Consider the following 17,122-nt stretch of genomic DNA (forward strand, 5'->3'; position numbering starts at 1 on the left):
CAACACTCCATGCCATGTGCCACCATTGGCATGCTCTTGACCTTTCTCTACAGCAACGCTGATCCTCCCTCTGTTTTGGGACCACCATGTTCCACGGTTATGTTTGGCCTCTTCTAGCCCGTTACAAAAAAACATTTTCTCTATTGTTGATGAGCACAAGCGCCAACAGCTCTTGGATAGTCCTTTCCTCTTATCACTCTTCCAATCTCACTCTCCGACCTCTGCGCTTTCCACCCCCCGACCCTGAGCCCTCCACGGATGTTGCCTGATCCACTGAGAATTTTCAGCAGGTCAAGGACTACACAGTCACTTGCCTCTGATATGTGTAGTAATGGGGTCATGTTAGATTGTGCATATTGAGGGCAGGCACGGTAGTGTAGTGGTTAGCATAACGCTTTACAGCGCCAGCGACCTGGGTTCAATTCTGGCCGCTGTCTGTAAGGAGTTTGTAAGTTCTCCCCGTGCCTGCATGGGTTTCTTCCGAGTGCTCCGGTTTCCTCCCACATTCCAAAGACGTACGGGTTAGGAAGTTGTGGGCGCGCTATGTTGGCGCCGGAAGCGTGGCGACACTTGCGGGCTGCCCCCAGAACACTCTACGCAAAAGATGCATTTCACTGTGTGTTTCAATGTACTTGTGACTAATAAAGATTTCTTATCTTATCTGATACAACATCTGGTCAAACTTGACAATGGCTGGTCAACAATTTCATTAGAGATACAAGAATGTGTTTCATTACCTTTGTTATCATGCCAGACATGAATCTTCCAGATGTTGCCAAGGCTGTTGTCCGTCGCAATCTGAAAAATGTCCACGCTGTTCCTGTGGAAAGCACCCTCATTGTCCAAGTGCCTGTGGCCGCTCTTGTCCTCTCTTCCATACAGGCTGATTCCCACATGTGAGGAGGTCCCTGTGCGTTTGCAGAGGTTAAGTTAGCACACTCTCTCGTCAGCTGTCGACGTCGCTACTCTTGCTCTAACCAACTAACAGAGGGTTTGGTTACGGTTCTAGGTACCCAATGAAATGCAAGGTATCTGGTGAGGGGCGGAAGGTCATTTTGGATGAAAGGTCAATGAGATCGGGTGTTGTCCTTCACAATGGGGGATGACTTTCATGGTGATGGTGCTGAAAGTTTTCAACAGATGGCTGTGGATTCAAATACCATGTATAATGTGGTTCTGGTGGGACATGTTCCAAACAGGACAGATATTCCCAACTAAAAATTAGGTAGAACCTTGTCTTTTGTCTTTGGTAGGTGTACTGTATTGGGTATGCATTATACACCCTGTCAAGATTCCATTGAAGTCCCCCAATCATTAAAGTCAATGGAAATGAATAGACCATAAGACATAGGAGCAGAATTAGACCATTCAGCCCATCAAGTCTGCTCCACCATTCGATCATGGCTGATTTATTTTTCCCGCTCAACCCCATTCTCCTGCCTTCTCCCCGTAACCTTTGACACCCTTACTAATCAAGAACCTATCAACCTCCATTTTAAATGACTTGGCCTCCACAGCCCTCTGTGACAATGAATTCCACAGATTCACCACCCTCTGGCTAAAGAAATTCCTCCTCATCTCTGTTCTAAAGGGACGTCCTTCTATTCTGAGGCTGTGCCCTCTGGTCCTAGACTTTCCCACTACCAGAAACATCCTCTCCACGTCCACTCTATCCAGGCCTTTCAATATTCAGTCAGTTTCAATGAGATTCCACCTCATCTTCCTAAACTCCAGTGAGTACAGGTCCAGAGCCATCAAACGCTCCTCATAAGTTAACCCTTTCATTCCCAGGATCAGTCTCGTAAACCTTCTCTGGATCGTCTCCAATGCCAGCACATCCTTCCTTAGATAAGGGGCCCAAAACCGCTGACAATACTCTAAATGTGGTCTGACCAACACCTTATAAATCCTCAGCATTTCGAAATGAATGATAACATTGCATTTGCCTTCCTTACTACCGACTCAATCTGTAAGTTAGCCTCCCAAGTCCCTTTGCATCTCCGATTTCTGAATTTGTTCCCACTTAGAAAATAGTCTACGCCTTTACTGCTTCTACCAAAGTCCATGACCGTACACTTCCCTGTGCTGTATTCCATCTGCCACTTCTTTGCCCATTCTCCCAACCTGTCCAAGTCCTTCTGCAGACTCCCTACTTCCTCAACACTACCTGCCCCTCCACATATCTTTGTATCATCTGCAAACTTGGCCACAAAGCCCTCAATTCCGTCATCCAGATCATTAACATATGACATGAAAAGTAGCGGACCCAACACCACTAGTCACCGGCAGCCAACCAGAAAAGACCCCTTTATTCCCACCCTCTGCCTTCTACCAGTCCGCCAATCTTCTGTCCATGCTTGTACCTTTCCTGTAATAATTTTCACTGTAGCTCGGTACATGTGACAATAATAAACCAATTTACCAATTTTTAATTAGTTCGGCACAATTTTGTGGGCCAAAGGGCCTATTTCTGTGCTGCACTGTTCTACGTTCTAATGATCAAAGGCAAATTTTGGCAAATGCCAACAAGGATATGGTAGCATTGTGATGAAATTATGGTCAACTAATTAATACAGTGCAAAAAACAAACTGTTGGAGAAACTCAGCGGGTCGAGCAGCATCTGTGGGATGAAAGGCATTGTCAACGTTTCGGGTCGAGACCCTGCATCAGAACTGGTTTTAGCTCCAGACTCCAGCACCTACGGTCTTGTGTTTCTCTAATTAATGCAGAGGCCCAGATTATTGATCCTGACGTGGGGTCAAAATCCACATTAATAGTTGGGGAATCTAAATTCAAGCAATGAAATAAATGCTGGAGTTAATAAGCTAATGTCTGCAACTCAGACCATGAAACTACCAGCTTGTTGGTCCTGCAGGAAATGAAAGGTGCCATCCATACCTGGTCTGGACGATGCGTGACTCCTGGCCCACAACTACATCGTTGTTCTTAACTGCCCTCTGAGAATGCCCAGGAGGTCAGTAAACGCTGCCCTTACCAGCGATGTCCATCTCCCATGGACAAACAAATGAAACTGACCAAACACAACAGAAGGCAGGCACGGTAGTGTAATGGTTAGCATAACACTATTACAGTGCCAGTGACCCGGGTTCAATTCCGGCCGCTGTCTGTAAGGAGTTTGTACGTTCTCCCCGTGTCTGCGTGGGTTTCCTCCGGGTGCTCCGGTTTCCTCCCACATTCCAAAGACGCACAGGTTAGGAAGTCGTGGGCATGCTGTGTTGGCGCTGGAAGCGTGGCAACACTTGCGGGCTGCCCCCAGAATATTCTACACAAAGATGCACTTCACTATGTGTTTCGATGTACATGTAACTAATAAAGAAGTCTTATATAATCTTATCTTAGCTTGGTTGTGGAGAGTTGCCATGTGCAAAGAATTTAACTTTCATCCAAATGCAAACATTTCTGATTGAAATATCAGACAAAAAGTAAAAAAAAGTTAACCTTCTCTTATATTTATTAGTCACATGTACATCGAAACACACAGTGAAATACATCTTTTGCGTAGAGTGTTCTGGGGGCAGCCCGCAAGTGTCGCCACGCTTCTGGCACCAACATAGCATGCCCACAACTCCCTAACCCGTACGTCTTTGGAATGTGGGAGAAAACCGGAGCACCCGGATGAAACCCACGCAGACACGGGGAGAACGTACAAACTCCTTACAGACAGTGGCCGGAATTGAACCCGGGTCACTGGCGCTGTAATAGCGTTATGTTAACCGCTACACTACCATGCCTGCCCTTAACTTGACTTAACTTGATTTTGAAGACTCCATCAGTGAACATGCGAGAGCAGTAACTCAGAAATATGAGTCCTGTCAGCATTCCCGTGAAATTAGAAAGAAAGATGAAAGTTTGTGAATGGAAGCTAGTCGTGGGAGCTGTGTACTGCAGATCAACTATATGTTGTGCTTGTGCATAAACAGACTTGCTGCATAAAGTACAATCAAATGAGAAATTATGGGAATGCAATTCATTTCCTGTGTGTGAAGAAAATGCACGACACAACCAGTCTGGTGCATGAGATATAAGAGACTATAGTTACAGCAAGAGTCTTTCACATTTTTCATATCTAAACAAAATCATTCACTTCAATGGGCTCCCGTTCCACGTCACTGTTTTTTTTAATTAACCATTTTGAATGCCACAACCTCATAACTGGTAGCCTGCTGGAACGTCAAGACCCTTTGCAAAGAAGGCTAACTGGTGCTAAATGGCACATCCTCTCTGGCGGGGCCATAAGTTAGCTGAAGTTATGGTGCAACACAGATTACACGCACAATAAACACCACAGTGTTATTGCACAGTGACCTGTTAAATGTCTTCATGCCAACGATAATAGTTCTGGACTTTTAAATGGGATGTTAATGGGGTTTAGTGTAAGTGTGGAGTGTGCTTAGCTTTACCACAGACACAGGGGGGGAACCTCGCGGTCTCTCTCAGAAGCGAGCTGATATTCTTTGAAAACACTTCACAGAAACTGGACTTTTACAGTAACAAACAATCTGCAGGTCCTGATGTGAGGTTTTGACCTGAAACCTTGACAGTTCCTTCCCCCTGCCCCACAGATTCTGCTCGACCTGCTGAGTTCCTCCAGCAGTTTGTTGCTCCAGATTCTAGCATCCGTGATCCCTTGTATCTGGACTTTTAAAGGTGTTTTCTTCTCTAATATTACTGTAGACGCGCGCACACACACACACACACACACACACACACACACACACACACACACACACACACACACACACACACACACACACACACACAGACACAGTTACATTCCAAAAAGTGGGTGTCTTGGCTGATTCATTAATGACCTGGGGACAGGAAATCTGGTGGCTTGGTGGGCAGGCACGGTAGTGTAGCGGTTAGTGTAACGTTATTACAGCGCCAGCAGCCCGGGTTCAATTCCGGCCTCTGTCTGTAAGGAGTTTGTATGTTCTCCCCGTGTCTGCGTGGGTTTCCTCCAGGTGCTCCGGTTTCCTCCCACATTCCAAAGATGACAGGTCAGGAAGTTGTGGGCACGCTATTTTGGCGCCAGAAACATGGCGACACTTGCGGGCTGCCCCCAGAACACTCTACACAAAAGATGCATTTCACAGTGTGTTTCGATGTACATGTGACTAATAAAGAAATCTTATCTTAAGTCCAGTCCTACCATGACATTGACTCTTAGCTGCTGGACCACACCGTTCGAGCAACCAATGTTGACCCAGCCCATGGTCCCCACATGCCAAGAATGAATAATAACAAGCATATCCCCATTTCAGCCAAAAGTCTTCAGCCTTTGCTTGGATTAATGTTTTAGGATTTTTCTCAAAGTCAAGGGACACCAAGTCTTGTGGTTCAGGTACTTAAGACTGAAGGGATCACTGACTGCTTCCCTTTAACCATTCGGTTCTCGAACCAAACAGCAAAACCTGAATCACCGCTACAGTTTAGCAACACTACGACCACTCTGATCACTTTGCACTACAATGGACTTTGTTCTTTTGTGTTCTAATTGTGTTTTTTTGTAAAAACTGTGTATAAATGTTTAATTTATGTTTTTCTTGTGAATGCTGCTTATGTGATGCTGCGTGCCTGTGATGCTGCTGCAAGTAAGTTTTTCATTGCACCTGTGCATGTGACAATAAACTCAACGTTGACTCTGAGCAACTGCAGCTCTGCTCACCTGTGCCACGGCCCCAGCCCGTTTTCACTAGGATCTCGTATTTGTAGAACCCATCCTTTCCACAGAGTGGGATGACTCCCACTCGGCCGATGTCGATCCGATCCAGCTTCCGGACAATGATGGCCGAGACAGCATAGATGGCAAAGCAGATGCCACAAGTGATGAGGACGATGTAGTTCTTTATGACAGAGGAAGGCTGGTTGGGATAATGGGAAGAGAAGGAGGAGGGAGGGGTAGAGAGAGTGTGGGAGAGAGAGAGAGGGAGAGGGAGAGGGGCAGAGAGAAAGGGGAGGGGGAGAGGGAGAGAGAGAGGGGGGGAGAGGGAGAGAGGGGGAGGGGGGAGAGGGAGAGAGAGAGGGAGGGAGAGGGAGAGACGGGGAGAGGGGGGGAAGGGAGAGAGAGGGAGGGAGAGGGAGAGAGGGAGGAAGAGAGGGAGAAGAGAGGGAGAGAGAGAGGGAGAGGAAGAGAGAGAGAGGGGGAGAGAGAGTGTGAAAGAGAGAGGATAAGGAAGGAGAGGGGAAGAGGGAGAGGGGAGGGGGAGGGGGCAGGAGGGGGAGAGTATGAGTGAAAGTGAGAGGGATAGGGAGAGAAGAGGGGAAGAGAGCAAGGGAGAGTGGGAGAGAGAGAGAGCGAGGATATGGAGGAGGGGGAGAGAGAGACAGAGGGGTAGGTTGAGAGAGGGGAAGAGAGAGTGAGGGATGGAGAGAGAGGAGGGAGGAGGGGGACAGAGAGAGAGAGAGTGAGAGTGAAAGAGAGGGGTAGGGACAGAGAGAGAGGGAAGGAAGGAGAAAGAGTGGGAGGGAGGGAGGGAGGGAGGGAGAGAAAACACCATTAACAACCGCATCATTTCATGAAACCATGCAAGCAAGGGGAAAGCCCGGATTTGGGAGGGATTTTGTAATTTGTGCGAGGCACCTTGAGCACATAAGCTGATAAAAAGCAAAGAGTTTGGGTCAGTTTGACTTTGGAAGATGATGTAAGATCAGCTGCCTGTTGAACATCTCTCCCAGTTGAAGGACCCGAACATTAGTCCTCTGTACCACCTTGCTAAACCCACATTAGAGTGGCATCTGCCTGTTGTCTCTCGTTTCCAGAATTCGGTTCTATTTCCCACCATGCAGCTGAATTTTAGATCTAGAGCAACAACATATAATGCTTGCTTATTCCAAGTCGCCACTGAGGAATTTCTATTTCATTGAATGAATTGTAGAAAGACACATCATAATAGGGATCCCACGGAGTTACCCTGTGGATCCCACTCCTTTGCTCTTTCACAGTAGCCTTTTAAAAATTCTCCCACCCCAGTTATTTACCTAATTCTCTGAGAGCCATAGAGAGATACAGCACAGAAACAGGCCATTCGGCCCACGAAGTCTGTGCTGAACACTAGGTACCCAATTTCGCACTAATCCTACCCTAACCTATTTTATTCACTGCATTCTCCCAGATTCTATCACTCATCTACACACTAGGGCCAATTAAAAGTGGCTAATTGACCTAAAACCTGCATGGCCTTGGGATGTGGGAGCATTCAGAGGAAACTTGCACAGTCACAGGGAGAACTTGCAAACTCCACACAGACAGTACCGGAGGTCAGGATTGAACCCGGGTCGCTGGGGGTTTGAGGCAGCGGCTCTAACAGCTGAGCTACTGTGCCACCCAAGAATTACCATTGAATCTGCTCCCATCACCCTTCAGGTGGTTTGTTCCCGAACATGACAACTCATTGAGTTAGAAAGGAGACTACTGATATCTTGTTAAAAATTGGGATGATGTATTAGGAGTGATTGAACATCATGGGTTACTCTACTGCTCAGAGACAAAAAGGCCTGCCAAGAATATTTTGGAGACACAAGGGACTGCAGGAATCTGGAGCAAAACACAAGATGCTGGAGGAACTCAGTGATCAGGCAGCATCTAGAGAGGGAAATGGACCGTCGATGTTTCGGGTCGAGACCCTTCATCAGGACTGGCAGGATCTGCCAGAATATTTTGATGGAACATCTGACAGAATATTTTATCTTTGCTTTGGGAGGGATGCAGGTCTAGAAACCTTTTGAGTTGGCAGCCGACATTTGTGGGAAGGATTTTTATTGGACTATCTCTGTGGAGGTCATGTTGGTCAGTGGTAACCTGACATTTAAGTCCTTTGAGGAAGAGTCCTCCTCTAGACCTAGAAGCTCCCTGGTCATGCCTGCTGGAACAGAGTCTGCTTCCCTGTCCTTTAATTTAAGATATCTTTTATTAGTCACATGTACATCGAAACACACAGTGAAATGCATCTTTTGCGTAGAGTGTTTCTGGGGGCAGCCCGCAAGTGTCGCCACACTTCCGGTGCCAACACAGCATGCTCACAACTTCCTAACCTGTACATCTTTTGGAATGTGGGAGGAAACCGGAGCACCTGGAGGAAACACACACAGACACGGGGAGAACATACAAACTCCTTACAGACAGTGGCCGGAATTGAACCCGGGTCGCTGGTGCCGTTATTCCAGGCAGAGATCCAGGAATCATTGGGATTGTTGTGTGGGTCAGTCTGTAGATTCCTTCACCGTCCGCATTATGAATGGAGATTGAAAGAGAAATCTATTTTTAGATTCCTTTGCTATTTTGGGTTCAGCTTCGTGTGCATCAAACTTTAGCATTTAGCCCTAACCCTGAGACCTGTTGGACTCGTGCTGTAAGCAGGGACATTGGCTCTAAGTGTAGGTTCTGGAGGAGGGCTATGGTGCTAGGATATGGAAGCCCAGCAAATTTCTTAAGACTCCGGATCAAATCCACAGGGATCCTGGGAATAGAGGCATCGACAAGAGCAATTATTCCCTCAACATCTCTGCGGTTCGTGGATGACAAAGCCAGTCGCCATCATTACAGGGGCAGGCACGGTAGTGTAGCGGTTAGCGTAACGCTGTTACAGTGCCAGCGACCTGGGTTCAATTCCGGCCGCTGTAAGGAGTTTGTACGTTCTCCCCGTGTCTGCGTGGGTTTCCTCCGGGTGCTCCGGTTTCCTCCCACATTCCAAAGACGTACGGGTTAGGAAGTTTTGGGCGTGCTATGTTGGTGCCAGAAGCATGGCGACACTTGCGGGCTGCCCCCAGAACACTCTACGCAAAAGGTGCTTTTCACTGTGCGTTTCGATGTATATGCGACTAATAAAGATATCTGATCTTATCTTACTGAGAAACAACCAAGCAGGAAGAAAAACACTAAGTGCCGGAAACACTCAGCAGGTCGGCCAGCATCTGAGGGAAGAGAAGCAGAGTTCATGATTCAGGTCGAAGACCCTTCATCAGGAGGAGAATGAAGGGAATTAATGGGAACAAGCTGCCAAAAAATGGGGAAGGATAAACAATACATTAATGTTTCAGATAAACAAGATTATATCCATCCTTACCGTCTGAGTTTGCTACAGATTAACATTCAACAAAAATAAAATACTTCACAAGTATTAGTGCACCTTTCGATTCTTTTCGACGGGGAATGCGGAGATGGTAATTTAAGCAGGACAGGTTTAGAGGGGGTCAGTTTCAAATGCGAGCCTAATCACAAGGAGGCTTGTTTGTGCCAGTGGGCTTGTAAGAGTTAATCGTCCTTGGCTATGGATAAACTAGCTCACGGCAGAGCAGCCAGAGCGAATGAATCGTCACACCACACAGAAAGGCTTAACACAGCCCGCTCAACACCAAAGAAAAACAAGAGGCTTTAAATGGTAGACACATCGTTTCCAGCCTGTGTAACCACATGGAAGCCATTTGCTACGGCTTACTGCATATGACTGCATCTGATTCTGCACCTCATTAAATCCAGGCGCCAGAACTTCAAAAACTCCTTCCATTTAAACAAACATTGAGCCAATTCCCTCCGAGCTGGTGCTAAGAACAACCAGTGCAGCAACAACTTTAGTGCAGGTAAAAATGTCCCAACACATTTCAGAGGAACAAGACCAAATATAATTTGACACTGATATGCATAAGATGTTATCTCAGGTGACCAGTGACCTGGTCAAAGAGGAGACACAAGAGATGGCAGATGCTGGAGCAAAAAAACCATTTGCTGGAGGAACTCTGATGCAGGGTTTCCACCCGAAACGTCAACAATTCCTCTCCCCCCCCCCCCCCGCCCCCCCACTGATGCTGCTCGACCCGCTGAGTCCCTCCAGAAGATTGTTTGTTGTGACCTGGGCAGGCACGGTAGTGTAGCGGTTAGTGCAACGCTATTACAGCACCAGCGACCCGGGTTCAATTCCGGCCGCTGTCTGTAAGGAGTTTGTACGTTCTCCTTGTGTCTGTGTGGGTTTCCTCCTGGTGCTCCGGTTTCCTCCCACATTCCAAAGACGTACGGGTTAGGAAGTTGCGGGCATGCTATGTTGGCACCGGTAGTGTGGCGACACTTGCAGGCTGCCCCCAGAACACTCTACGCAGAAGATGCATTTCACTATGTGTTTCGATGTACATGTGACTAATAAAGATACCTTATCTTATCAAAGAGATGGGTTTTAAAGAGCAAGTGATGGAAAAACTCAGCAGGGCAGGCAGCATCTGTGGAAGGAGAAACAGTCAGTGTTTCAGGTCTGAGACCCTTAGAATGGAGAAAGAGGGAGACGCAAGTTAGTCTTCAGTAGGAGAGGAGGTGGGGGAGGGATGTGTAGAACAATTGTGATAAGATGTTGAATTGGCTTAACGGCAGTAATTATCAGGACATTAAGCTTCTTGGTCTGTGTAATGAGTTAGTGATGGTAATACAGTGATGGGACCTGCCCGGGAGGCTGGACTTAATGAGTGGGATAAAAAAACCGAGCCAACATGATATAATAACAGAAGACACAAGAGACTACAGATGTTGGAATCTAGAGCAAAAAAACAAACTGCTGGAGGAACTTAGCGTACAGGGTGTTGACCCAAAGTGTCGACTATCCCTTTGCCTCAACAGGTGTTGCTTGACCCATTGAGTTCCTGCAGTGGTTTGTATTTTACATGATATAAAAACAGAAAATGGAAAATGCTCGAAACTTTCAGCAGGTCGGGCAACATCAGGTTTTAAAGAGCATTTTGAAGGAAGATAAAGAAGTGAAGGGATGAGACCATAAGATATAGGAGCAGAATAAGGCCATTCGGCCCATCGAGTCTGCTCCGCCATTCAATCATGGCTGATTTTTTTTAACCCCCTTCTCCTGCCTTCTCCCCGTAGCCCTTAACCCCCTTACCAATCAAGAACCGATCAACCTTTGCCTTAAATACACCCAATGACTTGGCCTCCACAGCCGTCTGTGGCAACAAATTCCACAGATTCACCACCCTCTGGCTGAAGAAATTCCTCCTCATCTCAGTTTTAAATGGACGTCCCTTTATTCTGAGGCTGTGCCCTCGGATCCCAGACTCTCCCACTGATGGAAACATCCTCTCCACGTTCACTCTATCCAGGCCTTTCAGTATCCGGTGGGTTTCAATGAGATTCCCCTCTCATCCTTCTGAACTCCATCGAGTACAGGCCCAGAGACATCAAATCCTCCTCAAGCCTTTCATTCCTGGGATCATTCTTGTGAACCTCCTCTGGACCCTGCCCAGGGCCAGCACATCTTTCCTTAGATGGGGAGGTTTAGGGGGGGAATTGTTGGCGTTTTGAGGCGTGTGCAATAACACTGTGCTGTTTATTGTGCATGGAATCCGTGTTGCATCATAACTTCAGCCAACTGGTAGCCGTGCCGGGTTTAGAGCTTGGGACCCTGGTCCTTGAAGCCCAACTACAAATGGTGCAGTGAAGTGTATTAGAGATGGGCAAGTGTACAATCCATAATGGGACCATCTATGTAAAACAGGGTGGAATATAACCTGGTTTCAGTGACCCAAATGATCTGTTATTCTGTTTTATCCACCTGAAGTTCACAAATAACCCAAAATTTATGATCAGCAACTGGCCCAGAGCAGTTGCAACCAGATAGAATGTGGACATTCTGTTGGGTTCTTAAAGTAGGAACTTGCAGGGGGAACCCAGATACCAAACCCAGGGCTGGACCCTGTGCATCAATGGTATTATATGGTAGGACAAGAGAGTAGAGAACAAGACCCACCTACAAAATAGCTGAAAGATATTCTCGACTGATTAAGCCCCATTCCAATGGTTTAGTTGGCTGTCAAAAGTATTATTTCTGACACTTTCAACATTTAGAAACCTTCAAAAAACTTTGAAGATCTATCCAAACTATAAAAACTTCCAAAAATATTTAAACCATCACTTCAAATCATTTAAGTAAGTTCAAACAATCAAAAACAACCTCTAAGTTAACTAATACTTACCCTAGTTCCATACAGCTGTTTCACTCTGTTGCAACAAAGGTTTTAAACAGCATATGGAAGAAGGAGAGAGCTAGAGGGGTGGAGAGGTTCAGAGAGGAAATTCCACACTAGGAGCCATCTCGACCAGGGTTTTAGTCATCTGTCCTAACATTTCTTTATGTAGATCAGTGTCAAATTTTGTTTGGTCTTGTGCTGTGCTTTGAACTGCTTTACTATGCCTAAGATGTGACGTATATTCAAATTGATTAAGTCTACCGCATGTCACTATGTTTAAGAGTGATATGTCTTTAACACACCAATGTACTTGTGATGAAATTGCTCGATGTGGTAACCTTGAAAATCTGGACGAATGACCTGAGACATGAATTCAAATCCCACCATGGCAACTGTAGAATTTAAATTCAATTAATAATCAGGAATTAAAACTAATACATCTAGTCTTAGTAATGACCACTAAAAATACAACTGGTTCACTAATGTTCTTCAGGAGAGGAAATCTGCCAGCCTTATCTGGTCTGTCCTACATGTGACTCCTGTCCCACAGAAATGTTGGTGACATGTAAAATGTCCTCTGAAATGGCCCAGTAAGACATTCTGCTCAGGGGAAATGAGGGATGGGAAAGAGTACAATTGTAATGGGACTCTCGATAGTCATAATGGGCATCTTTTGTTCTCTACTTTCCCATCCCCCTCGTATAATGTCATTAAATGCGGTTTGGTATCTGGGTTCTCCCTGCAAGTTCCTGCTTTGAGAACCCATACAGAATGTCTGAATTTTGTCTGGATTCTATCTAAAAAAATTCTTTAAAATAACTTGTTTAAATCCGGACTAATGATCTCAGACACGAGTTCAAATCCTACCATGGCAATTGTAGATTTAAATTCAATTAATAATCAGGAATTAAAATTACAAGTGCTTCACTAATGTTCTTCAGGAGAGGAAATCTGGATTAGAGGGCATGCGCTATGAGGAGAGGTTGGACAAACTTGGGTTGCTCTCTCTAGAGCGGCGGAGGCTGAGGGGAGATCTGATAGAGGTTGATAAGATTATGAGACGCATAGAGTAGACAGCCAGTATCTTTTCCTCAGGGTTGAAGTGTCTAATACCAGAGGGCATGCATTTAAGGCGAGAGGGGGTAAATTCAAAGGAGATGTGCGGGGCAAGTTTTTTCACACAGAGAACGGTGGGTGCCTGGAATGCGCTGCCTGGAGTGGTGGTGGAGGCGAATACGATAGGGGCGTTCAAGAAGTTCTTAGATAGGCACATGAATGTGAAGGAAATCGTAGGATATGGACAGTAGGCAGAAGGGATTAATTTATTTGGGCATTTTATTACTAATGTAATTGGTTCGGCACAACATTGTGGGCCGAAGGGCCTGTTCTGTGCTGTACTATTCTATGTTCTAAATGGACTCGCCCTCCATAAGTGGCGAAGAACAGCTTCCTTGTTCGAAGAACAAACTGCTGAAACCAGCAGGTCAGGAAGCACAGGGATGGTCGATGTTTCGACATATTCCTCTGCCTCACAGATGCTGCCTGACCTGCCGCATTTCTCCAGCAGTTTGCTTCCTTGCTCCAGATTCCAGTGTCTGAAGTCACTTGTGTCTCCATGGCTACCTTGTTGTTCTCCCTCATGTGAGTTGGGAAAGCTGCTGCAACTTCATGTGGAAGTTACTCAGGGCAATTTTGACAGGTTCACAGGGGACTGCTGGCGTTTCTCTACAAAAATTGGGCCAACATTTGTACATATTCAGGCGTAAATGTAAACTGTAAAATCCTCAGACAGAGGAGTGATAAAACACAGCTCTAGTGGTCTTGCCCCCAACCTTGTTTAACATATTTGAGACAATAAAATAAGCCAAAATTAATCCTGTGAGGTTATCCACTTCAAAGCATCTTGTCGTGCCATAGAACCAAAGAGCATAAAAGCAGGTCTTCAACCCATCGAGTCCACTATGACCATCAAACACCCATTCACACTAATCCCATTTTATTCTCCCCACATTCCCATCAACAACACACAGATTCTACCCCTCACCTACACACTGGGGGCAATTAAAAGTGGCCAATTAACCTACCAACCTACACTGCTTTGTGGGAAACCCAAGCACCCAGAAATCCATGCAGGGAGAACATGAGAGCTTCAAGTTCCTGGGAGTGAACATCACCAATAGCCTGTCCTGGTCAAATCACGCAGATGCCACGGCCAAGAAAGCTCACCAGCGCCTCTACTTCCTCAGGAGACTAAAGAAATTCAGTATGTCCCCTTTGACACTCACCAACTTTTATCGATGCACCATAGAAAGCATCCTATCTGGATGCATCACGGCTTGGTATGGCAACTGGTCTGCCCAAGACCGCAAGAAACTGCAGAGAGCTATGGACACAGCCCAGCGCATCACGGAAACCAGCCTCCCCTCCTTGGACTCTGTCTTTACCTCTTGCTACCTTGGTGTAGCAGCCAGCATAATCAAAGACCCCACCCACCCAGGTCATTCTCTCTTTTCTCCTCTTCCATCAGGTAGAAGATACAGGAGCCTGAGGGCACGTACCACCAGGCTTAAGGACAGCTTCTATCCCACTGTGATAAGACTATTGAACAGTTCCCTTATACAATGAGATGGACTCTGACCTCACGATCTACCTTGTTGTGACCTTGCACCTTATTGCACTGCACTTCCTCTGTAGCTGTGACACTTTACTCTGTACTGTTACTGTTTTTACCTGTACTACCTCAATGCACTCTGTACTGACTCAATGTAACTGCACTGTGTAATGAATTGACCTGTACAATCGGTATGCAAGACAAGTTTTTTACTGTACCTCAGTGCAAGTGACAATAATAAAACAATAGCAATAGTAATACCAATACATGCAAACTCCACACACACAGCACCAGCAGTCAGTTTTGAACTGGGTCACTGGAGCTGTGAGGCAGCAGCCCTACTAGGTGCACCACTGAGCAACATCTTCTCTAATATCACCTGAAACTGGTGTCTGCACAATCATTGATGATGATAGACTTGCAACTACCAACACTTCTGCCCTGTCTGTTGCCTTCGGAACATTTCCCAAAAACAAGTCAACTTTGAAGGAAGAGCGCTTTTTCCAAATTTTCATCATTTAAACATTTTTATATAGAGACTGCTCACTGTGAACAATTTACCCATTGATGAAAAAAGCTCTGCTCTCTAAGAAACTGTCAAAAGTCTCAAAGGGCATGATCTTTATGCAGACTCTGGCAACCTGTGTATACAGGAAGAACCATAACAATCTGAAGCCTTATCGGCACCACTTATGCTGTCTGTCTTAAAAGACAAATTGAAAACCTTGGGAAGAAAGTGTCCCCTTATTATGCAGGTGCTTGCGTTTGAGTGCGACATGGTGGAGCGGCAGGTAGTGCTGTTGCCAAACAACCTGCGGCGACCTCTGTTCAATCCTGACCTCCGGTGCTGTCTGTGTGGAGTTTGCACGTTCTCCCTGTGACCGTTTGGGTTTCCCCTTGGATTTTGGGTTTCCTCCCACATCCCAAAGATTAGCTAGCTCCTGTAAATTCTCCCCTTGGGTTAGTAAGTGGCAAAAGGAATCACTGGGATGTCGATGGACATCCGAGAGAGAATAAGTTGAAGGGCTGCAGGGTAAAATAAGGAATGGAACTGATGGGATTGCTCTGCTGGGTGTCAGCATGGACAAGATGGGTTGAATGGCCTTCTGTGTTGTAATAAGTAGGTAAATCATGAACACTGACAAATAGAGAAAGCACTTTGCATAACCAGCTACCTTCAATGTATCACTCAACATCTGTTTTCCTCTGTAGTCAGTGGACAATATTCTTGCCCTTCACTCAGAGGGCTGAGCCTTCAAGTACCAATCCAGTAACTTGAGCGTAAAAATTTTGGCTGCTGAGGGAACTCTGCACTGTCAGAGGAGTGACCTTTTGGATCACATGGTAAAAAAGCTTGTCTGCATTCTCATGGTGGGAACAAAGATCATGTGATACAACTCAGCAGACGAATTACTCTCAGTATCCTGGTCATTATTTATCCATACGTCCACATTTTCCCTTACCACAAAGAAGGACATTCAGCCTGTCAAGTCTAAGCCAGCTCACAGAGCAGAATCGTTCTTCCACTAATTTCCCCTGTAACCTATTCTCCCCAAACTCCCCCCAGATTCTACCACTCACCTTTACATTAGGGGCAATTTTCAGTGGGCAACTAATCTACTAACCCCTTCCAACAACATCACCAAAGCAGATCACATGATATTGCGCTTTGTGGGAGCCTGCTGTGCCTTAATGCCTGCACGACAATACTTTCGGAGTACTTCACTTGGAATGAGGCACCTCTGGGCACTAAAAAGGTGGATGGCCCTGCACAAAGATAAGTCTACCAATTTTCTTTCTGTTTAATTGCAATGCAGCAACATTTAATTAATTAATTCATTCATTCATTGTATTAATTGATAATGGTCGCCTCATTATAGGAAAGATGTGGAAGCATTGGAAAGGGTGCAGAGGAGATTTACCAGGATGCTGCCTGGTTTAGAGAGTATGCATTATGAGGAGAGACTAAGGGAGCTAGGGCTTACTCTTTGGCGAGAAGGAGGATGAGAGGAGACATGATAGAGGTGTACAAAATATTGAGAGGAATAGATAGAGTGGACAGCCAGCGCCTCTTTCCCAGGGTACTTTCCAGCCCACTGTGATAAGACTATTGAACGGTTCCCCTATACAATGAGATCGACTATGACCTCACGATCTACCTGACCTTGCACCCTATTGCACTGCACTTTCTCTGTAGCTGTGACACTTTACTCTGTACTGTTATTGTTTTTACCTGTACTACCTCAATGCACTCTGCACTAACTCAATGTAACTGCACTGTGTAATGAATTGACCTGTACGATCGGTTTGTAAGACAAGTTTTTCCCTGTACCTCGGTACAAGTGACAATAATAAACCAATACCAATACCAGTACCAATGCTCAATACAAGAGGGCATGGCTTTAAAGTAATGGGTGGGAAGTTCAAGGGAGATATCAGAGGAAGGTTTTTTACCCAGAGAGTGGTTGGGGCATGGAATGCGCTGCCCGGGGTGGTGGTGGAGGCAGGTACATTGGTCAAATTTAAGTGAT

The 17,122-nt window shown here is 45.9% G+C and overlaps 1 protein-coding gene across 4 annotated transcripts in view; it reads right to left on the reverse strand.

Moving 5' to 3' along the window:
- pkd1a (polycystic kidney disease 1a) overlaps positions 1–17,122 on the reverse strand; it is a 239,949-nt gene that overhangs the window by 69,735 nt on the left and 153,092 nt on the right. For all 4 annotated transcript variants that reach the window (XM_052020991.1, XM_052020990.1, XM_052020989.1 and 1 more), the window contains 2 exons: positions 5,691–5,886; positions 738–908 (listed from right to left, as the gene is read on the reverse strand). In XM_052020991.1, the coding sequence (XP_051876951.1) occupies positions 738–908; positions 5,691–5,886 (367 nt within the window). The remainder of the gene's footprint in view (positions 1–737; positions 909–5,690; positions 5,887–17,122) is intronic.

Source organism: Pristis pectinata, chromosome 8, assembly GCF_009764475.1.
Source record: "Pristis pectinata isolate sPriPec2 chromosome 8, sPriPec2.1.pri, whole genome shotgun sequence".
Taxonomy (NCBI): domain Eukaryota; kingdom Metazoa; phylum Chordata; class Chondrichthyes; order Rhinopristiformes; family Pristidae; genus Pristis; species Pristis pectinata.